Consider the following 26003-nt stretch of genomic DNA (forward strand, 5'->3'; position numbering starts at 1 on the left):
CCAAAAGGGGAGACATGCAAATAACTATGTACAACAAGATAATAGGGTTTGTCCTTCATTTTCTTTTTTTTTAAAGATTTTATTTATTTTGAGTTTTACAATTTTCCCCTAATCTTACTTCCCTCCCCCCCACCCCCCCACAGAAGGCAATTTGCCAGTCTTTACCTTGTTTCCATGGCATACACTGATCCAAATTGAATGTGATAAGAGAGAAATCATATCCTTAAGGAAGAAGCAAGTCAGTTTTTTTTCCTAAATTAAAGGTAACAGTCCTTGGTCTTTGTTCAAACTCCACATGTCCTTCATTTTTGAAGACCATGACATCAAGAAGGTGATGCCATGACAAGCATATAAATTGGATTTGAGTGAGGTGGGGCTATGCTAAGTCACCAGCCTCACTTTCTCCTCCAGAGCCATCTGGTTCCAGGGGCCAGATTTGAATTGGGATGACTGGAGACAGTCCTGGAAGCAAGATAATTAGGGTTAAGGGACTTGTCCAAGGTCACACAGGTGGTGTCAGGTGTCTGAGGCTGAATTTGAACTCCCATCCTCCTGACTCCAAGGTCAATGCTCTGTCCACTGCACCACCTAGCTGCCCAAAAAACAAGATATGTACCTGATAAGTGGTAAATTAGAAAAAGAGGGAGATCACTAAAATTTAGAAACTGGAAAAGGCTTCCTGGAATTTTAACTAGTATGTGAGGGTGGAGGGAAGCTAGGAGATAGTATTGAGAAGAGAGCGAATTCTCTCTTCTGACATGATTGACAGTCATTGAAATGCTTGGGGTCCGAAATGGAACATCTTGTTTAAGGGAACAGCTAGGAGACCACTGTCACTGGATCAATGAATATGGCAAGGATTTGGTGAAGAGGGTAAGGAAAGTGTGAAAAAGGTACTCCTAAGAGATACAGACATGTTTTAAATGTTTTAGCATAAATACAGGCAGTGGGGAGAACCTCTCTTATATTCCAATCCTCTCATTTAGACAGAATTCTCAGTCAGAAGATATCAGCCAACTTTGGGAATCCATCAAGTCAATATTCTTTTCCTACGGAAATTTTTGAATGTCACTATTCCTAAAGTTATACTGTTTGTTGCTATCTCTATCTCTCCGAATTCAAGCAAAAGGAAAAAAATGAGTCATGTCCCAGGGGTTGGTTTTTTGAAGGGTGTCCTTGGATTACAGTTTTCAGTTCTGCTGCTGAAAGAATTTTAATGTCACAGGTAATTTGAAGGAATCATGAAGGTAGATGGATTCTGATTTATATCAAGACACATTCATAAATGCAGGGTCTCAGAAAGAAGTAACTATAGGCATAATTAGAGTGGGTAGCTGGCTATTTGTTATGACCTCTGCCCCAAATTATCTACCATCAAATTTGCCACATGACTCAAATTCTTACCATTAGAGTTCCATTAATGGGTTAAAACACAAAAGCTCCCTTTCAAAATGTAGCCTAATTAACTAGGGATGATAACTGTGACACTGTTAATGATTCCTACTACCCTGTTGCCAATTTAATCTGTCAAAGTAGTTAAACACCTAAGAGGACCCTATGAGAACAGAAATGACAAAATGGTATATTTATTAGTGGGATGGAAGATTAGATAGAGTATGGGTAACAGCTGAGGAAGATATATTTGAGTGGGAGCATTTTAATGGAGGGTGATTGCACAATTTTTGGTGGTGTTGGTCACCTGGGCAAGGATAGGGGTGCTGTAAGAAATTTCAAGATTCAGGTGGTATGCTATAAAACAATGCAACCTAAGAATCAGAGGTCTTAGATTCAAATCCTATCTCTCTCATTCCCCCTTGTGAGCTTGGGCAAATTGCTTCATTCTGGGACTTTGAGTTTTTTTATCTGTAAAATTAGGGGAATAGACTAGAAAACCTTCATAGTCTCTGGTTCTAAATATATGATTCTAAATTTCCTCATTTTCACCCAGACTAACTTCCAACATACCCTCTTTTTTTCTTTGCATAGAAAGAGCATGTCTATTGGAAAAGGATCCAGGATCCTGCAAGGCCGCCTATACAATGTGGTACTTTGAACCTCTGGAGAGGAAATGCCTCAAGTTCTTGTATGGAGGGTGTGTAGGAAATGGAAACAGATTTCTCACCAGAAGGGAGTGTTATCAGAGATGTGCTCCAGAATCAGGTAAGTAGGAAGGATGTGGGGAGCTTCACTTTAAAATAGATGAGTCAGAGAGGAGAAATGACTTTTGTATTCAATTCTAAGAATAAAAGGCAGTCAGGGAGAAGATAGAGGTGCTTAACATTAGAATAGAAAAATATCTGAACAATTAAAAAAAACAGGAGTAAGGATAGTTAGTGATGCCAAGTCAAACAAGACCCATCCTAGTGACCACTTTCTGGGCCTTGTGGTACTCATCGTTGTAACTAGCATGTTCTGGGGGGTTGGGGTAAAAGGGTGAGTCAGTAGCATCTTGGTCCCAATTGTGGTATCATCACCATGCTGGTACCTGTGTAGTTTATTACTATTTCTTTTGGCTGACTATTCTGGTGCAGCTCAACCCTCTCTCTGGACCTTAAGTATTGCTGGCCTTGAGGAACGTGATAATCTGTGCAATTTTTTGCCACCTAGGTAAAGAAGATATGTCTTCTATATGTTAAAGCATTTCTTAACCAAAAGACTGCCTTAACTAACCTGTTTGAAGGTCACACATATATACTATACTTGAATTTTAGCTTTTTATCTAAATTTCAGGATTTTTTCCTTTTATATACTTTAAAAAATTACCTTTTATCAAAAGATGTGCCTATATTACCTAAAGCATATACCAGATATGAAAGAAATATCAGTTCTTTATAAAAAAGAATGTGACTAGTGACGTGACTACTTACTATTCTCCTTGCTCTTGAAAATCTAAGCACTTGAAAATGCATTTCCCCCATTCACCACATTAAAGACAAGTGATATATTTATGACTCCTAAAGTAGGACGCATGGTTACAGTTTCATTAATCACCAAGAGATTAGTTCAGAGATAAAAAAGATCTCTACCTAATGATTTTGGAGATGTACCAAGTTTTCTTTCTAATTTTTTTCAATTAAGGGTTTTTTTCCCCCTCTTTCTCATTGCCTCCCTTTCACTGGGAAACATAAGAGGAAGAAAAAGGGAAAGGGAAGGGGGGAAGGGAAAGGGAGAAGGTCAAGAAAATTACTATATTGGCACATTCCAAAATGTGTTTCTCATTTTACATGTTAGTTTCTCACCTTTTAGTCATGAGGTAGTCAGTGTTCCCTATCATCTGACCTCTGGAATCATGGTTAATCATTATGTTTCTCAATCCTTAAATTCTTAGAAATGTTTGTTTTTATAATATTGATATTATAATATAAATTGCTCTGGTCCTGCTTACTGCACTCTGGATCTATTCATTCATACAAGTCTTCCTGAAATCTCTCTGAAATTCTCTATTTCAGATTTCTTACTGCATAATAGATTTCCATTCCATCCATATACTACAAGTTTTCTGCCTTTCTCTAAATAAAATCCCACCCCTTTAGTTTCCTTCTTTTTTTTTTGCCATCACAAAAGGAGGTTCTATAAATATTTATAAATATAAATATCTTGCCTCTTTCTTTGATCTCTTAAGGGCATAGGTCTAGTGGTGCTCTCCCTGAGCCAAAGGGCATGCATAATAGACTCTATTTTACAAATAATTTCAATTTAAATTTCTTTCTCTTTTTGGAATAAATGGGTTTCTGTTTTGTATAGGGGGAAAAACAATATAATTTAAAGAAAAAAGAAAAAGGAGATTAGTTAACGTAAAAGACAAAAAATGCCATTTGGTGCTAGAAACAGAGATTACTAACTCATATATAAGGAGTCCTGAAGGGTAGATATAGATTGACTTAGAGAACCACATATTAATATCATCTATGTTATATTGTATTTTTATTTGGGGATATATTCATCAGAAGAGGAAACTGAGGCAAAGAGAGAAGTATTTGGTTCAGTCATTCAGTTAGTAAGTTTTGAACTCAGGTCTTTCTGACACCAGGTCCAGGGCTCTACCCATCTAGTTACCCCACATCCCTCCACATTCTCTAAGACTCTTATCCGTGTCCTTCTATACATGCTGCACAGGGGACCCACTTTATATGCCAGGGACATTCCTCAGTCTCAATATCACATGGGTACTGGTGAAATAGTGAGTTCATCATGCAGAACTAGACCTTGATCAACAATTGACCCTTTTCCTTTTCTGACCTTTGATAGAATGGCTTAATCCCCTACTCTTATTTAACATGCTGCATCCCTTGTTTATTTTTGTTTGAGGAGCTGGGTTGGGTTTTGTTTATTTCTCTTTTTAGCAAGATTGTTAGTTTTTTGGTCCAGAATTGTCATTTCATTAGCATAAGAATCTCTCCACAGGGAAACTTCCTGAGTCAATACAACTGAGAAACTTTTGAACCATTAAGCTCTGCCTGGAACCTCAATGTCTTGCCTAGGATCAGGTAGCCAGTATGTAAATCAACCCAGTCAGGGTTAAACAGTTAGGATTTGAACCCAGGTCTTCCTTTCCAGTAAGGCTTGTTAAACAATGAAAATATGCAGCATGACTTTGACTCACTGTGCTTTAATAATGCACAACGATATTGTCTTTTCTCTGCTCCAAGAACAGACATCAAACATGTACCCTGTTCAAAATTCCAAACACATGCCAGACCTCAAACTGTGCTGTCATAATCCTCACTTGACAGGATTTATTAAAATACTTATCCAGGCTCCCTTTTTCTACAAAGGTCTGGTTTTTTTCTGTTAGTTTTTTCTTGCTAATTTTGCTTTCTTTTTTCCTGCTAGGCTCTGTTTTCCCCCCTGAAACTCATTTTTCAAGCCCACTAAGGATTTTTTAAAAATCATTTGCTTGGGAGAAACTCCAGTATCTTCATCCCTCACCAGGCAGAAGTGATCTTTCTCTCCACTTGTCTCAGGGCTATTTCTCACATAGGGGACATGACATGTTGAGGTCTGATAAACCTAAGCTGACATGGTCAGACTGAAGGAAGATACAGCCACATACTTGTTCCATTTGAATACAGTTTCTCAGGGTTATGTCTTGGAAACTATACTGTGCTAAGGATTACAGAATCATAGCTTCAGAGCCAGATGGGAACTTAAAGGACATTGGTTCCAATTTCCTCATTTTACTAATGAGGAAACTGAGGTTTGAAGAGTTACAGGGCTTGCCCAGGATCTTACAACTGATAAGTGACCAAGGCAAGACAGAAATCACTGCTGCCTCTTTCATTCCCCTCTAATGAATACACTTTTGCCTTGATTTTTTTTCCTTATCTGTGTCATGTTTTATGAACCCGGTTGGGGTTTCTTGGCAAAGATACTGGAGTGATTTGCTATTTCCTTCTCCAGACCATTTTACAGATGAGAAAACTGAGGCAACCAGGGTTAAATGATTTACCCAGGGTCAGACAGCTAGTAAATATCTGAGGCTGGATTTGAACTCATGGGTCTTCCTGATTCTAACCTTCTTGCTCTATATTCTGAACCCAGTTGCCCAGGGGATTACTATATATGGCTCCTAATTTCTCTTTCAGTTCAGGTTCTATGATCCTAAGATGTAAAAGTTTTGAATATACCAAAATAGTCATATTCTTTCATTCAAATATTCATTATTGGAAATATATAATGAAATCATTACAAAGAATAACAAACAGGTTATCTGTGCCAAGATTTTCACAATAGTATCATATATAATTAAAAAAAACACTGGAAATCTAAATGACCAACAACAGGTGTGTGCAATGATGCAATATAAACTAATTGTCTGTTGAGATTACAGACAGGCAGATTTGAGGAAAACAAAGAAATCTGGAAGACCTTTCTGAAAGAATACAAAGTGAAAGAAGAAGACTGGGATAATTAGACCCAGGAGAAAGAGTACATGACTGTGACTGGAGAAAGAATTCTCATAGAGACTCAGAGGGAACAACTGAGAAGTTGTTGTGAATAACTGAATGCATGAAAAACCATTTATGAAGCATCTGCTATATTCTGAGTCCTTTGCTAAGCACTGGCCATGCAAATTTAAAAGTGAGAGTACCTCTCAAGGTAATTATATTTTAATAAGGAAAGATATTTGATATATATATGTAAACATATATATATATATATATATATATATATATATATATATATATGTGAGTTCAGGAATAATTATGGTTCCCAGAGTAAGAGACATAAAAGTTTGCAGTGCGGGGGTGGGGATTGAGAGGAGGTGGCTGGGCATGGTATACAGATAGCATGGCTTGAAGATGACTAGCATGAAAACATAGACAAGTTAAATCAACAAAATATTTATTAAGTACTTACTATAAACCAGTTACTATAACAGGGCAACCAAGTGGTACAGTGAATAGAGAACTGGGTCTGGAGTCAGGAAGACCTGGGTTCAAATGTGACCTCAGATACTTACTGTGTAATCACTGTTTACCTCAGTTTCCTCATCTGTAAAAGGGAAATCATAAAATTACCTACCTCTCAAAGTTGTGAGAAATAAAAAAGATAAGAATTATAGTGTTTAAGGCTATTTATTAACTGCTACTATACTGAGCACTGGAAATACAAATATAAGCAAAAAGATAGTCCTTATCCTCAAGAAGTTTGCATTTTGAGAGAAGATATATAAAAGGATGCTGAAAATAATAAGAATAGTAAAAACTTAAATAACATTTACTATGTTCTAGGCTCTAAGTGTTTTACAATTTTTATCTTGTCTGATTCTCACAACATCTCTGGAAGATAGATGCTCTATTTTCCTCATTTTACAGATAAGGATACTGAGGGAAACAGAGCCTAAATGACTCTCCCAGGGTCATACAGTTGGACCCAGGTCTTCCTAACTCCAGGCTGGACATTTTATTTCCTGCCTACCTAATTGGGGTGAGGCAAGGGGAGAGGTTTTAAACAAAGTGGAAAAGGGAGTACAGAGAGGCAGGAATAGAGGGCTGAGGGGTGTGAAGAAGTGAACAACAACTTTAAAATGGAAAGGACTATCTGATCGTGTGGAACAGGTGGAATGATATTTTAGGATGAGAAAAATCTGCTCTGCTCTGGACTGGGCTAGGGTCAGGTAGATTTTTTTTATTGTTTTGGGGAGGATCAGGTGGATTTAATGAGCTTTGTGAATTTGCCCACCAATCAAGACAGCCTCTGTTAAGGAGGATGGTAAGAAAATGACCAGGGTAATTTTTATATGTTGAAATTAATTAACCAAAATTTAAATACTTATAATCCAATTTAGCTGGTTAGACTAATATTTGATGATAAATTTTTAAATTAAATTATTAAATTTTTAAAAATGAGATCAGTTTAGCCTCATGGTCTGAGGGTAGATGAAATGCAAAAGCATATAAGCTGTCACATCTGCATCACCCCAACCCACCCCAACCGCAAAAGGTTAACCAAAAAAATCCTAACTACAATCACAAATTTGATTTAAATAAAACACAAGAAGCTAATTTTATTCTAAAACATATTTTCAGCTTAACACGGTTGTTACTAGGGGATAAGTAACATAATGTGCTGCCCCAACGGTATTTTAAAAACTACAGCTGGAATGGCCATATGTAAGCTTGATTACCCAAATGCATCATCTTCCCCAGCTGACATTTACTATGCCTCCTCACTCAGCTACATGGCAGTGTTCCAGACGCTTAAAACATGAAGAAATTTTAGATAAGTGGAATTTACCCTAACTAAATGTTGATTAGTAACATTTTACTTCTCTTGACCCTCCATTTCTTCTATGAAACTTGAAAAGATCTTGGCAACTGGTCCTATCACTGGCACATAGAAGAAGAAAATGGAAGCGGTGTCAGATTTTATATTCTCAGGCTCAAAGATCACTGCAGATAGAGACTGCAGCTGTGAAATTAAAAGATGCTTGTTCCTTGGAAGGAAAACCATGGCAAATCTGAACAGCACACTAAAAAAGCAGACATCACCTTGTTGACAAAGGTCTTTTCCAATAGCAATGTATGATTTTGAGTGCTGGACTAAAAGGAAGGCTGAGGAACACAACATAAACACTTTTTTGAATTGTGGTGCTGGAGAAGACTTTTGAGAATTCCTTTAATAGGGTGGCTAGGTGGTGCAGTGGATAGAGCACCAGTCCTGGAGTCAGGAGTACCTGAGTTCAAATCAGGCCTCAGACACTTACTAATTACCTAGCTGTATGGCCTTGGGCAAGTCACTTAACCCCATTTTCCTTGCAAAAACCTAAAAAAATCCCTTGAATAGCAAGAAGATTGAGTCAGTCAATATTTAAATTAAGTTACTGCTTCAACATTCACTGGAAAGTCAAATGTTGAAGCAGTAACTTAAATACTTTGGTCACTTGATGAGACTCATTGGAAAAGATCCTAATATTGGGAAAGATTGAAGGCAAAAGAATAAGGGGATGACAAATGATGAGTTGGATATGTAATGTTGTGGGAACAATGAACATGAGCTTGGACAGACTTTTGGAGATTATAGAGGATAGAAGGGCTAGCCATGCTATGATCATGGGGTCACAAAGAGCCAGACCACATCCTTTGAACAAAATTTGGGATCTAGCCTTGTCTGACTCTCCATTGTCCTTCTAAATCTATTTTATGAAGATTCTGAATTGGAAAACCATAGTATTCTTTCCAAGACCCCAAAACAAAAGGATTCCTCCATTTCAATTTGATTCCATTAAACATGTTTTACTTAAGAGCCCTCTGAGTTCAATACATTGGGATATAGGAATTTTTTAAAGCTCTTGGAATTCACAGGAGAAAAAAAAACTGTAAGGTGTTGGAATTTCCCCTCCAATTCAGGTCTACAACTTTTCTGTGACTTACAATGTTGCCTGAAGCACTTAATGGTTAAAGTGACTGACTTAGGATGCATCTGTGAACTAGAATGTCCTAGCCTGGAACTCTGCTATCTATCCACTCCTCCATAATTGCTTCTATGGCACTAATGATAAAAACAAATAACTAGTCCCTGTCTTTAAGGAGTTTAGTCATATCAGTAAGCCAAGCATCAAATAAGAACTTAAAATGGACTAGACCTGAACTAAGTGCTAAGATACAAATAGGACAATAAAGAAAGCTAGCCCTTTCCTTTAAGGAACTTTCATCCTAATGGGGAAGAAAGAACCTAAAGAGAATGAAGCAGGAACTATCTCTCTTATGATGGAATAAGGAGTGCAGAGAGTCAGGAACTGAGCCTGAAGAGGAATAAAGAAAAGACCATGGCTGGCCTGGGTCCTTCCTTAAATTAGTGTTTCCAGGAGGTCCTGACTCTAAAAAGGATTCACAGGGACAGAGGTCATCTCCTGGGGAGAGAAGGCTGGTGGAGAATGGGGGAGAAAGAAGTTCTGAGAGTCAGAAGTGGAGCCCAGAGCAGAATAAAGGAGCTTACAATACATTACATTACTGTATTGTTATCATTCACATATGTTCTGTTAAGAGGCATATAATTAGATTATTATCAAGGGCAGTTAGGTAGTGCAGTGGATAGAGCACCATACCTGGAGTCAGGAAGATCTGAGTTCAAATCCAACCTCAGATACTTAATAATTGCCTAGCTGTGTGACCTTGGGCAAGTCACTTAACCCCATTGCCTCAAACTTTTAAAAAAAATGATTATTATCTAGATTTTTGTTTCAGTTAAATTTCTCTTTGGTTTTATTTCTCCTGCTTTGACCTTGGACCAGCTTAAAACCCTATAGGTTCTGACCCTGGGGATGAGATTCTTCAGACCCAAGGGCTATTTCCCTACCAAAATACTGATTATTCCAGACCAGCTTTACCTCCCCAACCCATCTCCAGCATCATCAAATGATCATATGTATATACCAAGACAGTTCACTATTTAGTTTTTAGTTTAGGTTTTTTTTTCTTTTAATGTATCAAAGAGAACTAAAACAGAAGAAAGAAGTAAACAAAACACTCCATAGGAAGGAAGAGTTGATTATCACAAATAGGGCAAATAGTACCTGGGGTTAAGTGACTTGCCCAAGGCCACACAACTAGGTAATTAGTAAGTGTCTGAGACCGGATTTGAACCCAGGTACTCCTGACTGCAGGGCCGGTGCTTTATCCACTACGCCACCTAGCTGCCCCCTCATTGCTATGCATTTTGAAAATTTGTGCCTCAAAAAATAAGGGATAAATAAATCTTAGTTATAGTATTATTTATTAAATTATAAATAGGACATGTGTTTTTAAATAACAAATCATCTGAGAAATCTCATTTCTACTTATTGAAGTTGTACCATTTATCCAAAGTGGGACCTCTTTAAATCATTTAAAATAAGAAACCAACACATTGCCTGCTGGTATGACTGAGGGGGCCTCAACCCATCTGGTAAACTAACCATGTTGGGGAAAACTTACCATATATAGCTATATTTCAGGCATAGGAAATGATCCAATGCCTATCTAAACTCATATGATTACAAAGCCTGTCATAAATGTAGTTCACATTTGTAAGTTTTAAGGTTTCCAAATAACACCGTAAGGTAGATAGCATGAGTCATCTCCATTTAACAGCTTTGGAAAATGATTCTCTAAGATACCAGATAGTGCAATTAGAGTGTGGGTTTTGGGGTTTTTAAGTTCCGTTTTTAAATCTTGTGTCTTTTACTGGTTATGTGACCAAGGGCAAGTCATTTTATATCACTCAGTCTCAGTTTTCTCATCTAGAAATTGAGGATCTCCTTGTATAAAAAAAAAATGGGATAATATATATATATAAATTTATTTGTAAACTTTAAAACATTATATACATGCTGATTATTATCATTAAGTGACTTGCCCATGGGCACTGGACCTGAAGTGTCACAGGTAGATTTTTGAACCCCAGCCTCTTGAGCCCAGATTCAGTACTCTTTCAGACATGTTATCCTATCTTCCCAGTGAAATTTCTACTATATTTAAATTCAAGAAACCTTTTATTTCTTCTTAGTTCTAAAACAGCATTAGATTTTTCTATAATAATAACTCTTTCCAAACTAAATACATATTTAAGTACTCTCAAAACTTCACTTTTCTTGAAAATTCAGTGAATTTTCAATAATAAATGAATCCAACTGATTTTTCCTCCCTATTATTCACCATCTCTTTTTCTTGCCTGTAGCTTTAAACTAAACCAAAGTCAGAACAAAGAGAATCAGGAAGTAAAGAGCAGTCATACAATAGTGTTTTATGGGCCTATAAAATGTATCCCTTCTTCTGGAAACCACTGTAGATAAGAAACCCCTAATCTATGGTGTTTTTACAAATAAGTAGGTGATATGCCTGAGCTGTGGTGTGTGATAAAACTAGATATACAAATATATATGATATGTATAATATGTACACATATACATATTTTGCATATTATATATATATATATATATATATATATATCCACACAGACACATAAAAGACAATTGGATGCCTCTTGAATAATTGCCAATGAGGATATAAAAATTTACATATTCATGTGCAAAAGGATTAACAACCATTCTGGGTAATTTTTGGCCCAATGCCCATGTGAGAATGTGAAAATCTTATAATTAGAATAAATTAAACAGCCCAGTTAATTGTATAAGATAGATGAAAATTTTTTTAAAAAACCTCATAACTCTTTGTTCCCCTGAACATACTTAGTAGAGTTCCATTTCCATACCTTTCTTCATGTCATCATCCCCCTCAAAAATGTCCTTTTATCTATTCTTTTTTAAATCTATTTTATTTTATTTTTTAAGGATTTTATTTATTTTGAGTTTTATAATTTTCCCCCTAATCTTACTCCCCGCCCCCACAGAAGGCAATTTGTCAGTCTTTACGTTGTTTCCATGGTAAACATCTACCCAAATTGAATGTGATGAGAGAGAAATCACATTGTCAAGGAAGAAACATAAAGTATAAGAGATAGCAAGATCAGACAATAAGATATAAGTTTTTTTTCCCCCTAAATTCAAGGTAACAGTCCTTGGTCTTTGTTCAAACCCCACAGTTGTTTCTTTGGATACAGAGAATACAGACTCTCTCCATTGCAGAGAGGCCCAAATTGTCCCTGATTGTTGCACTGATGGAATGAGCGAGTCCATCAAGGTTGATCATCGCCCCCATGTTGCTGTTAGGGTATACAGTGTTTTTCTGGTTCTGCTCATCTCACTCAGCATCAGTTCATGCAAATCTCTCCAGGCTTCCCTAAAATCCCATCCCTCCTGGTTTCTAATAGAACAATAGTGTTCCATGACATACATATACCACAGTTTGCTAAGCCATTCCCCAACCGAAGGACATTAAATCTATTTTATTGATACATTTTATTTTTATAGTATCTGCATTTCCCAATGGGTCTCTCATTAGACTCGGTCAAATGAGATAATATTTGGTAAGTTCTTGACCTGGAGCCTGGCAATAGTGATAAATCCTTGTCCTTTTCTCCACTAATTTTATTATAACTTCCAAGTATTTGATTTGAATTTTTATTGTTTTGTTCCTTGGGAGCAGGGATTGTTTCCTGTATATGCATTTCCATTATCTGTCAGTTATCCCTTCCATGTCTCAATGATCTGGAAAACCAGTGTAAAATTTCTTGATTCTCCCTTCATACCAGAGAAAAAGTCTAAATGGATTCTTTTTCTTTTAAGTGAGGTTTATAGTACCATAGTGTAAAATTTGGGGTAAGTATTTGGTCATAACTGTGTCATCTGCTGATCCAAAAACTCCCTATTTAATTTTTTATGTCTACCCCCCCACATATCAGAACTGTGATGGGGAAATGAGGATAGTTGAGATGTGGAAGGCATAACTGTAGAAGCTAATAAATACCTGTTGATTGACTGTTATAATTGTCTTTTCCATTTTCATTGCTTTAACTATTGTGTATATTGTTTTTCTGCTTCTACTTACTTCAGGAGGACCTGAGGTCAAATCCTTCTTCAGACACTTGACACTTTCTAATTGTGTGGTCCCACAGCTAGAGCAAATCACTTGACCCTGATTGCCTCACATCTAGGACCATCTCAAATCATCCTGATCCCTATCTGGCCACTGGGCCCAGATAGATCCAAAGGAGAAAGTGAGGCTGTCGACTTTGCATAACACCCCCTCACTCAAAGCAAATTTAAATGCATGTCATGACATCAACGCCCTGATGTCATGGTCTTCTTAGAGGCTGAAGGACAAACAATACAACTTCTCTTTGCATTAGTTCACACAGCCTTCCCATGCATCTCTCTATTCATATACATTGTTCCCTAAAGTATTTGTACAAAAGGAAGGTGGTGGCTCAGAACCAGAAAGAGATTCTAAGAACTAGAAGAAGGAACAAGATGTACAAAGCTGAGCCAAGAACCAGAAGCCCCGGGGCAACCAATGGAAAAGAAAGAGAAAGCAGGAAGCTGAAGACTTGGGAGGATTCCACCATTTTGCCAACCAACTCAAAGACGAGGAAAATATTGAGGGGAAAAAGATCTGCTCTTTTCTCAACTTCTTCTCCTAGTGTCTGTCTATCAATAAATACGTGTGTGTGTGTGTGTGTGTGTGTGTGTGTGTGTGTGTATATATACATATATATGTATATGTATATATACATATAAATACTCACATATAATTATTCAAAGGATATAAAAACAAAAGATATCAGTAATTTGAATTTTACTTTAATCATAAAGAGGCTAAGGGTTAACTAGATTTAGGTTTTTTTTTCTTTGCAAGGCAGATAGGGTTAAGTGGCTTGCCCAAGGCCACACAGCTAGGTAATTATTAAGTGTCTGAGACCAGATTTGAACCCAGGTACTCCTGACTCCAAGGCCAGTGCTTTATCCACTACGTCACCTAGTCGCCCTAATGGTTAACTAGAGATAGAAATAAATATCATTTCAGGCAGAGAAACCATCTTCTGCCTAAAAGTTGGAAATTTTCCTATCTAGAGGAAATGTAGTTGAACTTACAACTTTTCACTTAAAATTCCCTAAAGCTGCAGAAGAGATAACCATGCAGGCCTTGGGGCCAATATGTTCTCTGTAGGCTTAAAACAAGTTAATTATTATAAGAGTGATACACATATGGGCAACTTAAATGAAAGATAATCTCAGAAAGAAGACACTAGCATTGAGGGAGGGCCAAAGATAGAAAGGTCAGGGAAGCAAGAAGAGGGAGGGATAAAGGTAGGGCATTGAAGGCTTAAGAAACAACAAAAGGACTAAGTCAGGAGGTGGAGAACCATGTATGACTAACTATAAGGAGGCCAGTGTAGCTGGATTATAGGGAATCAAGTATAAAAAGACTGGAAAGGAAGGACTGATTCAAGTTTTGAAGGACTTTAAATGTCAATGTGGATTTTATATTTGATCCTGCAGATAATAGGGAGCCATTAGAATTTATGAAATACTGGAATAAAGTTTAGGAAAATAATGTTGGATGGACTGTAGTGGCAAAAGTTTTAATGTAAGAAGGTTGATCAACAACCCTCTACCCCTTCCAGTCCAGGATCCTATTTCCAACTTTAAATCTGAAAGTCTGCCTTGTAGAAGAGCACATCAGCCCTCCTTGAACTCAATCCCAAAGGTCACTATACTTCTTTTAGAAACCATTTATGACTTTTATTGATAAATTTTTGTATATTTGTATCACTAGGTCTTGCAAATTACCTTGTCCAGAGGAAATGCATCATGTTTGTTGAATTTTTTTTGACATATCTCACTTCTACCAACTCTTGTGGATAATTGGTTCCATAAGTTTCTTCTGGGGGTTGGGATGGGGAGTGTGAATTGCTTCCTTTTATGGCACTTACAAGTTTCCACAGATTTCTCTGGTGAACAAGGGATGGTAAACAAGCCTGGGTTCACTTTAGTGTGACCATTTGCAAGAGCTTAGGAGGTTATGAAGTCCAGAGATGTCAAACACATACAACATGCTCAAGTAGTGTCTGAGTCAGATTAAAATGTAATTGGGGAATATTTAACAAAATAAATAAAAATATAATAGATAACATAGATTTTTAAAACTCTAAATATGCAGTCTACGTGGATCCTTATATATGGATTAGTGGCCCCCACTTCTATTTGAGAAGATCAGCACCACTGATCTAGTCCAAGTCCTCTAATCTACAGATGACAAAAGTGAGGCCTCCAAAAGATTAAATGACTTTTCTGCAATCATACAGGTTAGTTACAGAGCTGAGTTTTGAAACTATTCTCTGGGCTATAAATTCAACAGTCTTTCCCCAGCATCCCACTGCCTAAATGTTTCAATCCTGACCTTTCCTAGCTTCTAAGTTTTTTAGAATCTCAGTCTTTTTAGTCTATCCTCATAAAAAGCTTCACTGTCTCCCCAAATGAGCAAGCAAAAATTTGAGATAACTCCTGTAAAATCCAAACTAAGGTGTGCTTGTCTTTTCTTTCAGCTGACAACAGCCTGTTCTGGGATGAGGATGGAGAAATTAACATTGGTAAGGAAGTATAGATTTTTAATTTCCTTCCTTTCCCCCACCAGTGACTATTTCCCAGAGAACAAAGGATGACCAAAAAAAAAAAAGATAAAGGAGGTGAAATATGTCATATTATTATTACTTATTCTCATTCTTACTGGAAAAAAAAGTTTTAGTCTGGGTCAATGAAAAATGCACCTGGGGGAGAGGAGTGTGATGCAATTAAAAGATAAAATAGTTTAAACATAGTGGTGGGCTAGGAAGCTGGCTTTCTAGGGATTAAAAAATGAGGACTGAGGAAAGGGAGGCAAAGAAGAATTAATTTTGAATGTAACTTCACAATATAGTCAAAAGAGTGATAGACATAGTTCAAATTATTCTTCTGCCACTAATTCACAAATTGACCTTGGGCAAATCACATTCCTTTCATTTAGAAAAGAATTGCCCATTGATGATATTGTACAGGAAAAATAGAAAAATTAAGCTAAAGGAAAAGGATTTATAAAGAAGGAGATTCTGGAGATTTAGGGAATAATAAGAAGGCCAGAAATTGAGTTGAAGCAAGGGAAAATTAGTGTTACTGGAGGAATAATTGATGAAGAAAGTCTAGAGCTGGAAAAGGAGGAACATCTCAAGATATTATGATCTACTGTATGAAATATTGTGTTCACAGATCCTTCAAAAGGTAGAGAAGCCAATTGTTTGTAAACAATAATTATACATTTTCATTGAAGTAAAATATCCAGACTAAATAAACTGCCTAATATTGTAAAATAATTTAAGTGTTATTCTGGTGAAAGATTTTTATTCTAGTGCATTATCAGAAGAATCCATGATTAAGCTGTTGAATTAGAAAAAATTCACTGCCCAAAGACTTCAAATATATGTTTTGTTTAGCTTCAAAAAAATAAAATAAGCACAATCACACAATTGTACTGATGAATTAAAAAAGCTAGTGAGACCCTAGACTGCTTGGAAGAGGTATATTATTGGCATTAGGGAGGTGATAATCTGGCTGTATTCTTCTCTGGTCAGACCATAAATGGGGTCTTAAGCTCAGTTCTGGGTACTACATTTTAGGAAGAATATTGATAAGATGGAGAGCATCCTAGAAGAGGCAATGAAGATGACATAGAGACACAAATTCACTTCAAATGAGTATTGACTGAAGGAATGTTTACCCTAGGAAAAAATGCTAAGGGTGCGCAGAGCCAAGGTGACAACAGGAGAAGAGCTTCTCCTAGGTGGTCTCTCCAAAATATTTCAAAAATCTTAAAATTATGACTCTAACTAAATTTTTGAGAGACAGAACCCACAGAAGGATCCAGTGAGGCAATTCTCCAGCCCAAGGTAACCTGGAAAATAGTGGAAAAGCTCTGTTCCACGGGGTTAGAGGGGGCAGCCCACCAGAATGAAGGAATTTCAGCCTCTTGGGAGCAACTCCAGGGTGCCTGGGAGCTGAGGCTCCCAGAAGAAGTTTCCTGAGCAGCAGAAGCAGAAGCAGTTTCCTGACCTGCACCCCAGGGAGCACCAAGCACAACCTGGAAGATCATCAGGGAGACCTCTGCCAAAGCAAGTACAAAGCCCAGGCCCTCAGCACATTTGCAGCTCTCAGCATGGCTGCAGCCCAGATCCAGAAAACAGAAGCAGGCCCACAGGAGCCCCCAGGCAGTTGTGCCCTGATTACTCAGCCCACTGAAAGTAAGGGAGTGGAGGGAGACTTCTGAGGTCTGTCCTCTTTCCCTGTAACAGGGCTCTGGGGCTCTGAGCACATTCAGACCCTGATTGCAGTCTAGGCCCCCCATAGAACAGGGACCCCTCCCTAGCCCCATGACAGAGGGGTGCACTTGTGGTCATTCACAAGAGAGCAGTCAGAGTCTCACACCCTCAGGTCCTTGTGGGGGTGTCCCAATAAAACTCAAATGCTCAGGAAGCACCCAAAACCAGGCACAGGCTGGGGAAATGAGTAAACAGAAAAAAAAAAAAAAGGAACCTGACCATTGACAAATACTTTGTCTATGATCCCATGGAAGATCAAAATATTCAATCTTCAGATGAAAAAGTCCAAGCTTCTGCCTCTAAAGACTACAAAAAATATAGAAGTTAGGCTCAGGCTATAACAAAGCTCAAAAAAAAAAATTGAAGATCAAGTAAGGGAGATAGAAGAAAAATTGGGTAAAGAAATGAGAGAGATGCAGGAAAAACATGAAAAAGAAGTAAGCAGCTTAGTCAAGGAGATCCAAAAAAAATACTGAAGAAAATAATATGTTAAAAACAAGCTTAGGTCAAATGGATAAAACAATTCAAAAAGTTATTGAGGAGAAGAATGCTTTAAAAAGCAGAATTATCCAAATGGAAAAGGAGATAAGAAAGCTCTCTGAGGAAAAAAAAATCCTTCATATGTAGAATGGAGCTAAAGGAAGCTGATGACTTTATTAGAAGTCAAGGCATGGGGCGGCTAGGTGGCGTAGTGGATAAAGCACCAACCTTGGAGTCAGGAGTACCTGGGTTCAAATGTGGCCTCAGACAATAATTACCTAGCTGTGTGGCCTTGGGCAAGCCACTTAACCCCATTTGCCTTGCAAAAACTTAAAAAAAAAAAAAAGAAGTCAAGGCACAACACTTCACCAAAAGAATGAAAAAAATAGAAGAAAATGTGAAATATCTCATTGAAAAAACAACTGATCTGGAAAACAGATTCAAGAAAGATAATTTAAAAATTATTGGCATACCTGAAAGTCATGATCAGAAAAAGAACCTTGACCTAATTTAAAAAAAATTCCTACAGGAAAATTGCCCAGATATTCTAGAAGCAGAGGGCAAAATAGAAATTGAGAGAATCGCCTGATCTCCCCTGGAAAGAGATCCAAAAAAAATAATAACCCCCAGGAATATTATAGCCAAGTTCCAGAACTCCCAAGTCAAAGAGAAAATATTACAAGCATCCAGAAGGACACAATTCAAATATTGTGGAGCTCCAGTCAGGATCATACAGGACTTAGCAGCAACTACATTAAGGGCTTGTAGGACTTGGAATATAATATTCTGGAAGGCAAAAGAGCTTGGAATGCAACCGAGAATCAACTACCCAGCAAAACTGAGCATCCTCTTCTAGGGGAAAAGATGGACTTTGAATGAAGCAGGGGAATTTCAAATGTTCCTGTTGGAATGGCCAGAGCTGAACAGAAAGTTTGACCTTCAAATACAGGACTCAGGTGAAGTATAGAGAGTGGAGGGAAAGGGGAAATTATGAGGGACTTAATGATAATGAACTGCATGTATTCCAGCATGGAAAGATAATACTGATAATAGTCATATGAACCTTCTCATTTAATAGAGCAGGTAGAAGGAGCTTTTATAGATGAAGTACAGGAGAGAGCTGAATTTAAAGATATAATATATTATAAAAATGGAGTCAATAGCTAAAAGGGAAATGTATGGGAGTAAGAGAAAGGAGAGGTGGAATAGGCTAAGCTATTTCATACAAAAGATTTTTTTTGCAATGATATGGAAGAGAGGAAGGTGAAGGGGAATGAGGAAACCTTCACTCTCATCAGAAATGGCTCAGAGAGGAAACAGCATACACACTCAATAGGTTATAGATATAGAAAAAAGGAGAGAAGGGGAACAGGGGGAAAGGGGGGATGTGGGTGATAGAGGAGATCATAGGAGAGGATAGTCAGATATAACACATTTTCTTTTTTTACTTTTTTGCAAAGTGCTAGGATTGGGTGGCCTGTCCGGGACCACAGGGCCGGGTGGTTGCTGGGTCTCTGGGGTGGTTTGTGGGCTCGGGGCCTCTTGATCCCAAGGCCGGTGTTCTGTCCGCTGTGCCACTCAGCTAACCCTACAGAACATCTTAGAAGAGGGACAGAGTAAAAGGAGAGCAAAAATATAATAGATGGTAGTGGGGAAGAATGGACAGAGGGAATTACAATCAGCAACAGCAACTGTGGAAAAATATGGAGTAACTTCTGTGATGGATTTATGATAAAGAACATGATCTACCGGAGACAGAGCTGATTGTATCAGAACACAGACTGAAACACATTTTTTTCTCTTTCTATTACTGTATTTCTCATGAGGTTTTATATTTTTGTGGGGGGAGAGGTTATTATGTTTATTCTTAAACAAGAATATTTTAGTAATGTGTAAATAAAAAATAAATGCTTAGCCCAGAGAGGGGCATGTGTAGACAAATATTGGAAAGGTGTAGTTTGACTGGTTCTGTTTGGCAGAAGTTGGGTGAAAGGTACAAAAGCTAAATTTAGACTTGATATAAAGGAAATAACCTAACAAAATAGAATCCAAAGCAAAATGGGCTGCCTTCCATTTACCAGAGATTTCCTAGCAAAGACAAGATGAATACTTCTTTGCTTCCTTATATTAGAAATTCTTTTCTATATATGTATTAGTCAAGGGGGCATCTTAGGTACCTTTAAACTTTGAACTTTTGTGGCTCAGAATTCAGTGCTCTTGTCATTAAATATATATATATATGTATATATATATCATTATATGTCATTAAATGTCATTAAATATATATATATAATATATATTATATATATATATATATATATATATATATATATAAAACTGCTTCCATTTTTTTGATGCACAGGTAATTGTATTGATGATTTCTAAGATCCCTCTTAATTCTAAAGGTTATGGGATCCAGAGCTGAAAAGAACCTTAGAGATCAAATTGTATTCAGTTGCTTGAGGTAGCTATTGAAATAAAGTTAACATAATGCAAAATATAAATACATCTTGGATATTGGAACTAGGAGGGAACTTAGATAACATTTAGTTTCACCTCCTGCCCTCATAGAGAAGGAAATGAAACTCTTAGAAATGGGGCCATAATAGGCTATTCATTAGCATAAGTTGGGAACAGCTAGGTGGCACAGTGGATAGAGCACTGATCCTGGAGTCTGGAGGACTTGAGTTCAAATTTGAATTCAAACACTTGACCCAAGCTGTGTGACCCTGGGCAAGTCACTTAACCCCCATTATCTCACCAAAATATATAAACATAGAAGACTTTTGCAAGAACATTTTGCAAAATAATGCTTCATTATGCTCATTTGAGTCATTGTAATATGTTCTTCAAAAATACTACAATTTTATTTCTTTAAAGAAACATTCTAACATTTCCTTGATAATTTGAACAAAATACTTCTACAATGCTTCTGAATCTGGGAGGTTTGCTTAGTTGCCATCTGAGAACTGATAAACAGCATTATCAATAGAGCAACTCCTTTAGTCAGAGCTAGCTGTTCTGACCTAACCCCCTGAAGGACCAAAGAGTAATCAAGTTTATGCCACCTTCTCCTGATTATGCTTTCTTTCCTTACACAGGACTTATTGTGGGAATCATCGTGGGATGTGTATCAATCATTATTTTACTTGTGACACTGACTGTGGTCTTCTTAAAGAAGAAGAAGAAAAAGTAAGGAAAGTGAGAACAATGGGAGGGTGGAATAGGACTTGACTGAGGAGAGAGAAGGAGGGAAGGAAAACATCCCAGGAATGCTCAATGCTTGGGGAAAAAAAATGTAATGATTTTTGTCATTTCAGTTGAAGAAATGAAAAGCAAAAGGAACTATCCAAAGGCATAAGTTTTTAAAGCAATACTACTTTGAAAAAGAATAGTGAGATGATTTCAGTTCAATCTGAAAACAGAGCCCAACTCACTCCCCCACAGTGTCCCAAATCAATCCTTTAATCACAAAGTTGTAAAAAACAATGTCATTTTATTCAAGCAGGAATGCACATGAATTGTATTGACTCTTAAGGTGTATCTTCTTGATTATTATTTTTTTTTTAGGCTTTTGCAAGGCAAATGGGGTTAAGTGGCTTGCCCAAGGCCACACAGCTAGGTAATTATTGTCTGAGACCGGATTTGAATCCAGGTACTCCTGACTCCAAGGCTGGTGCTTTATCCACTAGGTGCTTTATCCACTATTCCACCTGGCCACCCCTATCTTCTTGATTATTGAAAATCAGAGGTGAAATAGGAATGATAGCTAAAATGTCTTCTTCCTTGTCTCTTCTCATGTCCTTCCTCTCTCCCTTTCCTTTTCAATCTCATTGGCACCATTCTAGAACAGGTTCTTATCACCTCTGGCCTAGACTATTGCAATAGCTTCCTAATTAGCCTCCCCACTTTCATTCTTCTCCCTTTTCAATTCATCCTTCATACCAGTATCAAAATACTTCTTCCAATGAATAGATCTGACCATGTCATTCCATTGTTGAAAAAAACTTCAATAGGTCCTTATTAACTATAGATAAGAAACAAACAACCTAGACTAGATTTAAAAGCTTTCATAATCTTTCTTCCTTTCTAATTCTAATTTCATATATATGTGTGTGTGTGTGTGTGTGTGTGTGTGTACACACACACATATACATAATATATACACATATGTGTGTGTGTATGTATATATATATATATATATACATATATATATACACACACACATGCACACACACTCTATTTCCCCATTTTCTCTGGCATTCCCTCATCTCCACGCATTTGCCTAAGTTATATTTGCATATTGAAGTTCTCTGCTTTCAAGGTCTAGCTCAGATGCTGTCTCTTACATGAAGCCTTCCCTGATCTCTGCAGTTGAAAGTGATCCTCCTTTCCTCAAATTTTCTCCAGATGTATTGTATGGATCAAATGAAATAATATTTGTATAGCAGTTAGAATAATGTTGTTATACAGTAGGACTTTCATAAATGTTCTTTCTTTTCTCCCTTCCCTTCTGTAGCTCTCCTTTGATCCTATTGTTATATCTTTTATCATATTTATTTGTGAGACTTTTTTCTATTAGACTATAAAGTACTTGAGAGAAGGAACTGTATCATTTTTTATTTTTATTTTTTTCTATTTTCAGTTCCTAACAAAAAGCCTTTGATTGAACTTAAAAATAATGGGATTTTAAGGGGCAGCTAGGTGGCGCAGTGGATAGAGCACCGGCCCTGGAGTCAGGAGTACCTGAGTTCAAATCCAGCCTCAGACAATTACCTAGCTGTGTGGCCTTTGGCAAGCCACTTAACCCCATTGCCTTGAAAAAATTAAAAAAAATCCCCCAAACAAACAGAAATAATGGGATTTTGAAAGGGTGAGAGCTTAAACTCTAACCACAGGCTGTGAATCACCATTTATTATGGAAGTAATGGGGAGCAGTAACTAAGGGACAAACTTTCATAGGGAGGGTGTGCATGCTTTTCAAAGACAAGTAGACTGGATGAAATTCAAGATCATGAGAGACTTTATGTACATTATACCTACTCATTTTCTCTAGTAATCATAATCTAGTAATCTAGTAATTTTCTAGTAATCTAAAATCTTGCTCCCAATGTAAGTTTGCTGAATGCTACCTCCTCTACATTCTGTACTACCCAGGCACTGGGATCCAAAATCCTGGCACCTGCTGAGAAGTTTATATTGATTTCTAGATTAGACCATGGTTAGTCTAAAACACTGGGAGCAGAGACAGACAATGACTTTCTGTGCTCCAAAATTACTACATACTTTCCAAGTCACTATGCTAATTGCCCTAGTCTAATGTTTCTGATTGTTCCCCCATTATCTTGGCCTAAAGGTTCTGGTGCCTCTTATACCATTTCTAGCAAAGTAATTAAACTTGAACCTCAATTTACTCACCTGGAAAATGGAAATAATTTTATCTGCCTTGCTTATCTCACATACTTACTGTAAGGATCAAATGTGAAAACCCAATACTGATATACACATGTAAATCATTATTATATTTCATTCTTTTTTTAAAAGTCTATGTAGAGGGGCGTCTAGGTGGCGCAGTGGATAAAGCACTGGCCTTGGAGTCAGGAGTACCTTGGTTCAAATCCGGTCTCAGACACTTAATAATTACCTAGCTGTGTGGCCTTGGGCAAGCCACTTAACCCCATTGCCGGGCAAAACAAACAAACAAAAAAAATCCTAAAAAAAAAAGTCTGCTTAGCTGCTTAAGGTTCATTAAGCTTATCCATCATCTTGGAAGGGTAGGGAACCAATTTAAATCTGTATCTACTAGCAGTTTCACTTTCTTTTCTACATGATTAGTGTTATAAATGAATGAAAAGAAAAACCTGCTAGAGTGAGAGAAAATTGTACATTTTATTCCCGAAGCTTGCAAGATATACCTTACAAGATACGGGTACCTCACTCCTAGGTGTGGGGCACACCTTAGTCTCAGGAGTCAGGTAATTTATTGTCCTCAGAAACTCTTTCCCCTCCCTCTTGGATGTTCATAGGCTCTCAGAGTTTGAGTTACAATATAAAAGGTCCGCCCATTCCATGATATACCCCTAATATGATCGCCCCCCACATCATCCAAGGCATGATATGCTAAAGAACCCCAATCATCACAGGGGTTGTGTGGGTTAATATTCAATTACCTAATTGCTCAAACTCAGTAGCATTAGGTCAAGATCTCTAGGTCACTCTTGACCTTTGGGGTTTGGTATCCCTGGAATGGGATTAGGAAGACTCTTCCAGTCTTGTGATTGGCTGGGCCATTCCCCCTTTGTAATGGATTACCTAAGGGCTCCTCTCCACATCCTGTGAAGACCAACACCCTGCATTTCTCACAACTAGTGCCAGGCTTATCTGACTATCATATTTCTCGTTTGTGAAATATCTTTTTTCTCTTGTCTGTTTTAAAAAAAATAGTTAGCCTTAGTGTCGAGATCATAATAATGCCCATAAAGGCCTGTAAAAAATCAACACTTTGCCTTTAATATTTGGTAATACAGTTAGTCAAATACAAATCTGCTTTTTTAGTTTAAAATAGAATCTTCTTTCTTGAAATGAAAATATTTTCCAGATAAGCACCTTGAGAACAAGGATTGCTTTGCCTCTCTTTATATCCTCAAGGCTTAGCCACAGTAAGAAGATTTTAATAAAAGCTAGTTGATTGACTGATTAGGAAGAGACTGGGGCGGGGAAAGACTAACTGAGAAGGCTAAGGAATTGACAAGCTATGCCGGATCCATTCATCAACACTCAAAACCCAAGGTCTCATGGACTTCGCATCAGATATGAATATTTGGGGGTTTGGAACCCTCCTTCCCCGGCCTCAAAATATATAGACTTTCTATGCCCTGAAAATGCTGTGCTGGATTGTACCCTAGTGAGGGGTGGGGTTGACACAATAGGAAATAGTAAGCCTAAAGAGGTGAAGGGAGTATGAAGAGGAAATAGGTTTCTCCCTTCCCCATAATACCTAGCATCACTGCACCTACAATCCCTAAGGGAGATATGAATAACAAATGGTCCCCTTTGTTCTATACTCATTTCCGTATTTATGGAGTCTTCCAGGGTATAACCCCAGAAGGTAGAAAGGGTAGGAAGGTAGGACTATAGTGACTAAGGATAGATGGGGCTAAGAACAACTCCCACAAAGAGCATGGGCTTCAAACCTGAACTTTATTTCTCTGAAGATCATTCATCTAACAAAACTTAGTCTTTCAAAACTAATAAATAAGACAAAAAATTTTGATAGGTCCCTTAAGTAGCTCTCTTAGGAGAGTTTCTTCAGCAGTAAGCTTATTCAGAGCCTATTTATTCTTATTTTAAGCACAAGTCTAAAGAGCACCCCAGCAGATAAGTAGCAGCTTTATCATAATGTCTTGTACAAGAGAGATGCTCTATAAAAGAAACAAATTGAATTGGTAATTAGAAAACCACTAAGAATAGGGAAAGGAATAGTAGGCAAGGTATCCCACAAAAAAACTGATTCTCCATTTTAAAAAGGGCACAAAAATTCAGAAAGCCAGCTGGGACTTCATTAAAGAGGCAAACATCCCTAAGTAAGGCAACAGTTCCTGAGAGTATCATAGTACATGATGGGTATCCATAATGATGATGCTGAATCATGAAGATTAAATTACATTCAATGTGGTATGAAGGCAAAGAAGTGTTAATGAATGGATTCGGCATAGTTGGTCAATTTCCTAGCTTTCTTAGTCTTTTCCCTCTAGTCTCTTTGTAATCAATCAATCAATCAATTCATTTGCTAGCCAAAAGAAATTAAAAAATTTTTTTAAGATGTTGACACTTGAAGACATAAACTTTGGCTCTCTAGCAAATTCCTTGATGTGGAATCTTTCTTTTCCTGAAGATACTAAAGTAAAGAAGCATCCAAACTTAAAATGTAATAAAAATGTGACTGACAGCACGGAGTAGGGGGGCTAGATTTAATTTTTGGAAAAACTGGATTGGAAACCGATCTCTAAACCCACATTCACTGTGTAATCATAGACAAGTCACTAAACAGCTTGTAATCTATTGCCTTATCTCTAAATGGGTACAGTAAGAACTGTAGCAGCTAACTCAAGGGGTTGCTGTGAAGACCAGAGAGATACAATATGTACAATGATTTATAAGCATTAATACTCTATATAAATGCATGTATATATACATTGCACATGTTAATTAAGAGATGCATTGGATAGAACATGGGCTCTGAAGGAAAGGTGTGTCAGTAACTAGTTAAAAACTGGCTCTCTGACAGAAAAATA

At 37.3% G+C, this 26003-nt stretch overlaps 1 protein-coding gene across 2 annotated transcripts in view; it reads left to right on the plus strand.

The window, feature by feature from the left end:
* LOC141521612 (inter-alpha-trypsin inhibitor-like) overlaps positions 1 to 26003 on the plus strand; it is a 96273-nt gene that overhangs the window by 55305 nt on the left and 14965 nt on the right. For both annotated transcript variants that reach the window (XM_074234362.1, XM_074234363.1), the window contains exons 3-5: positions 1987 to 2160; positions 15427 to 15471; positions 20811 to 20901. In XM_074234362.1, the coding sequence (XP_074090463.1) occupies positions 1987 to 2160; positions 15427 to 15471; positions 20811 to 20901 (310 nt within the window). The remainder of the gene's footprint in view (positions 1 to 1986; positions 2161 to 15426; positions 15472 to 20810; positions 20902 to 26003) is intronic.

This window comes from Macrotis lagotis, chromosome 4 (assembly GCF_037893015.1).
Source record: "Macrotis lagotis isolate mMagLag1 chromosome 4, bilby.v1.9.chrom.fasta, whole genome shotgun sequence".
In the NCBI taxonomy this organism is placed as follows: Eukaryota; Metazoa; Chordata; class Mammalia; order Peramelemorphia; family Peramelidae; genus Macrotis; species Macrotis lagotis.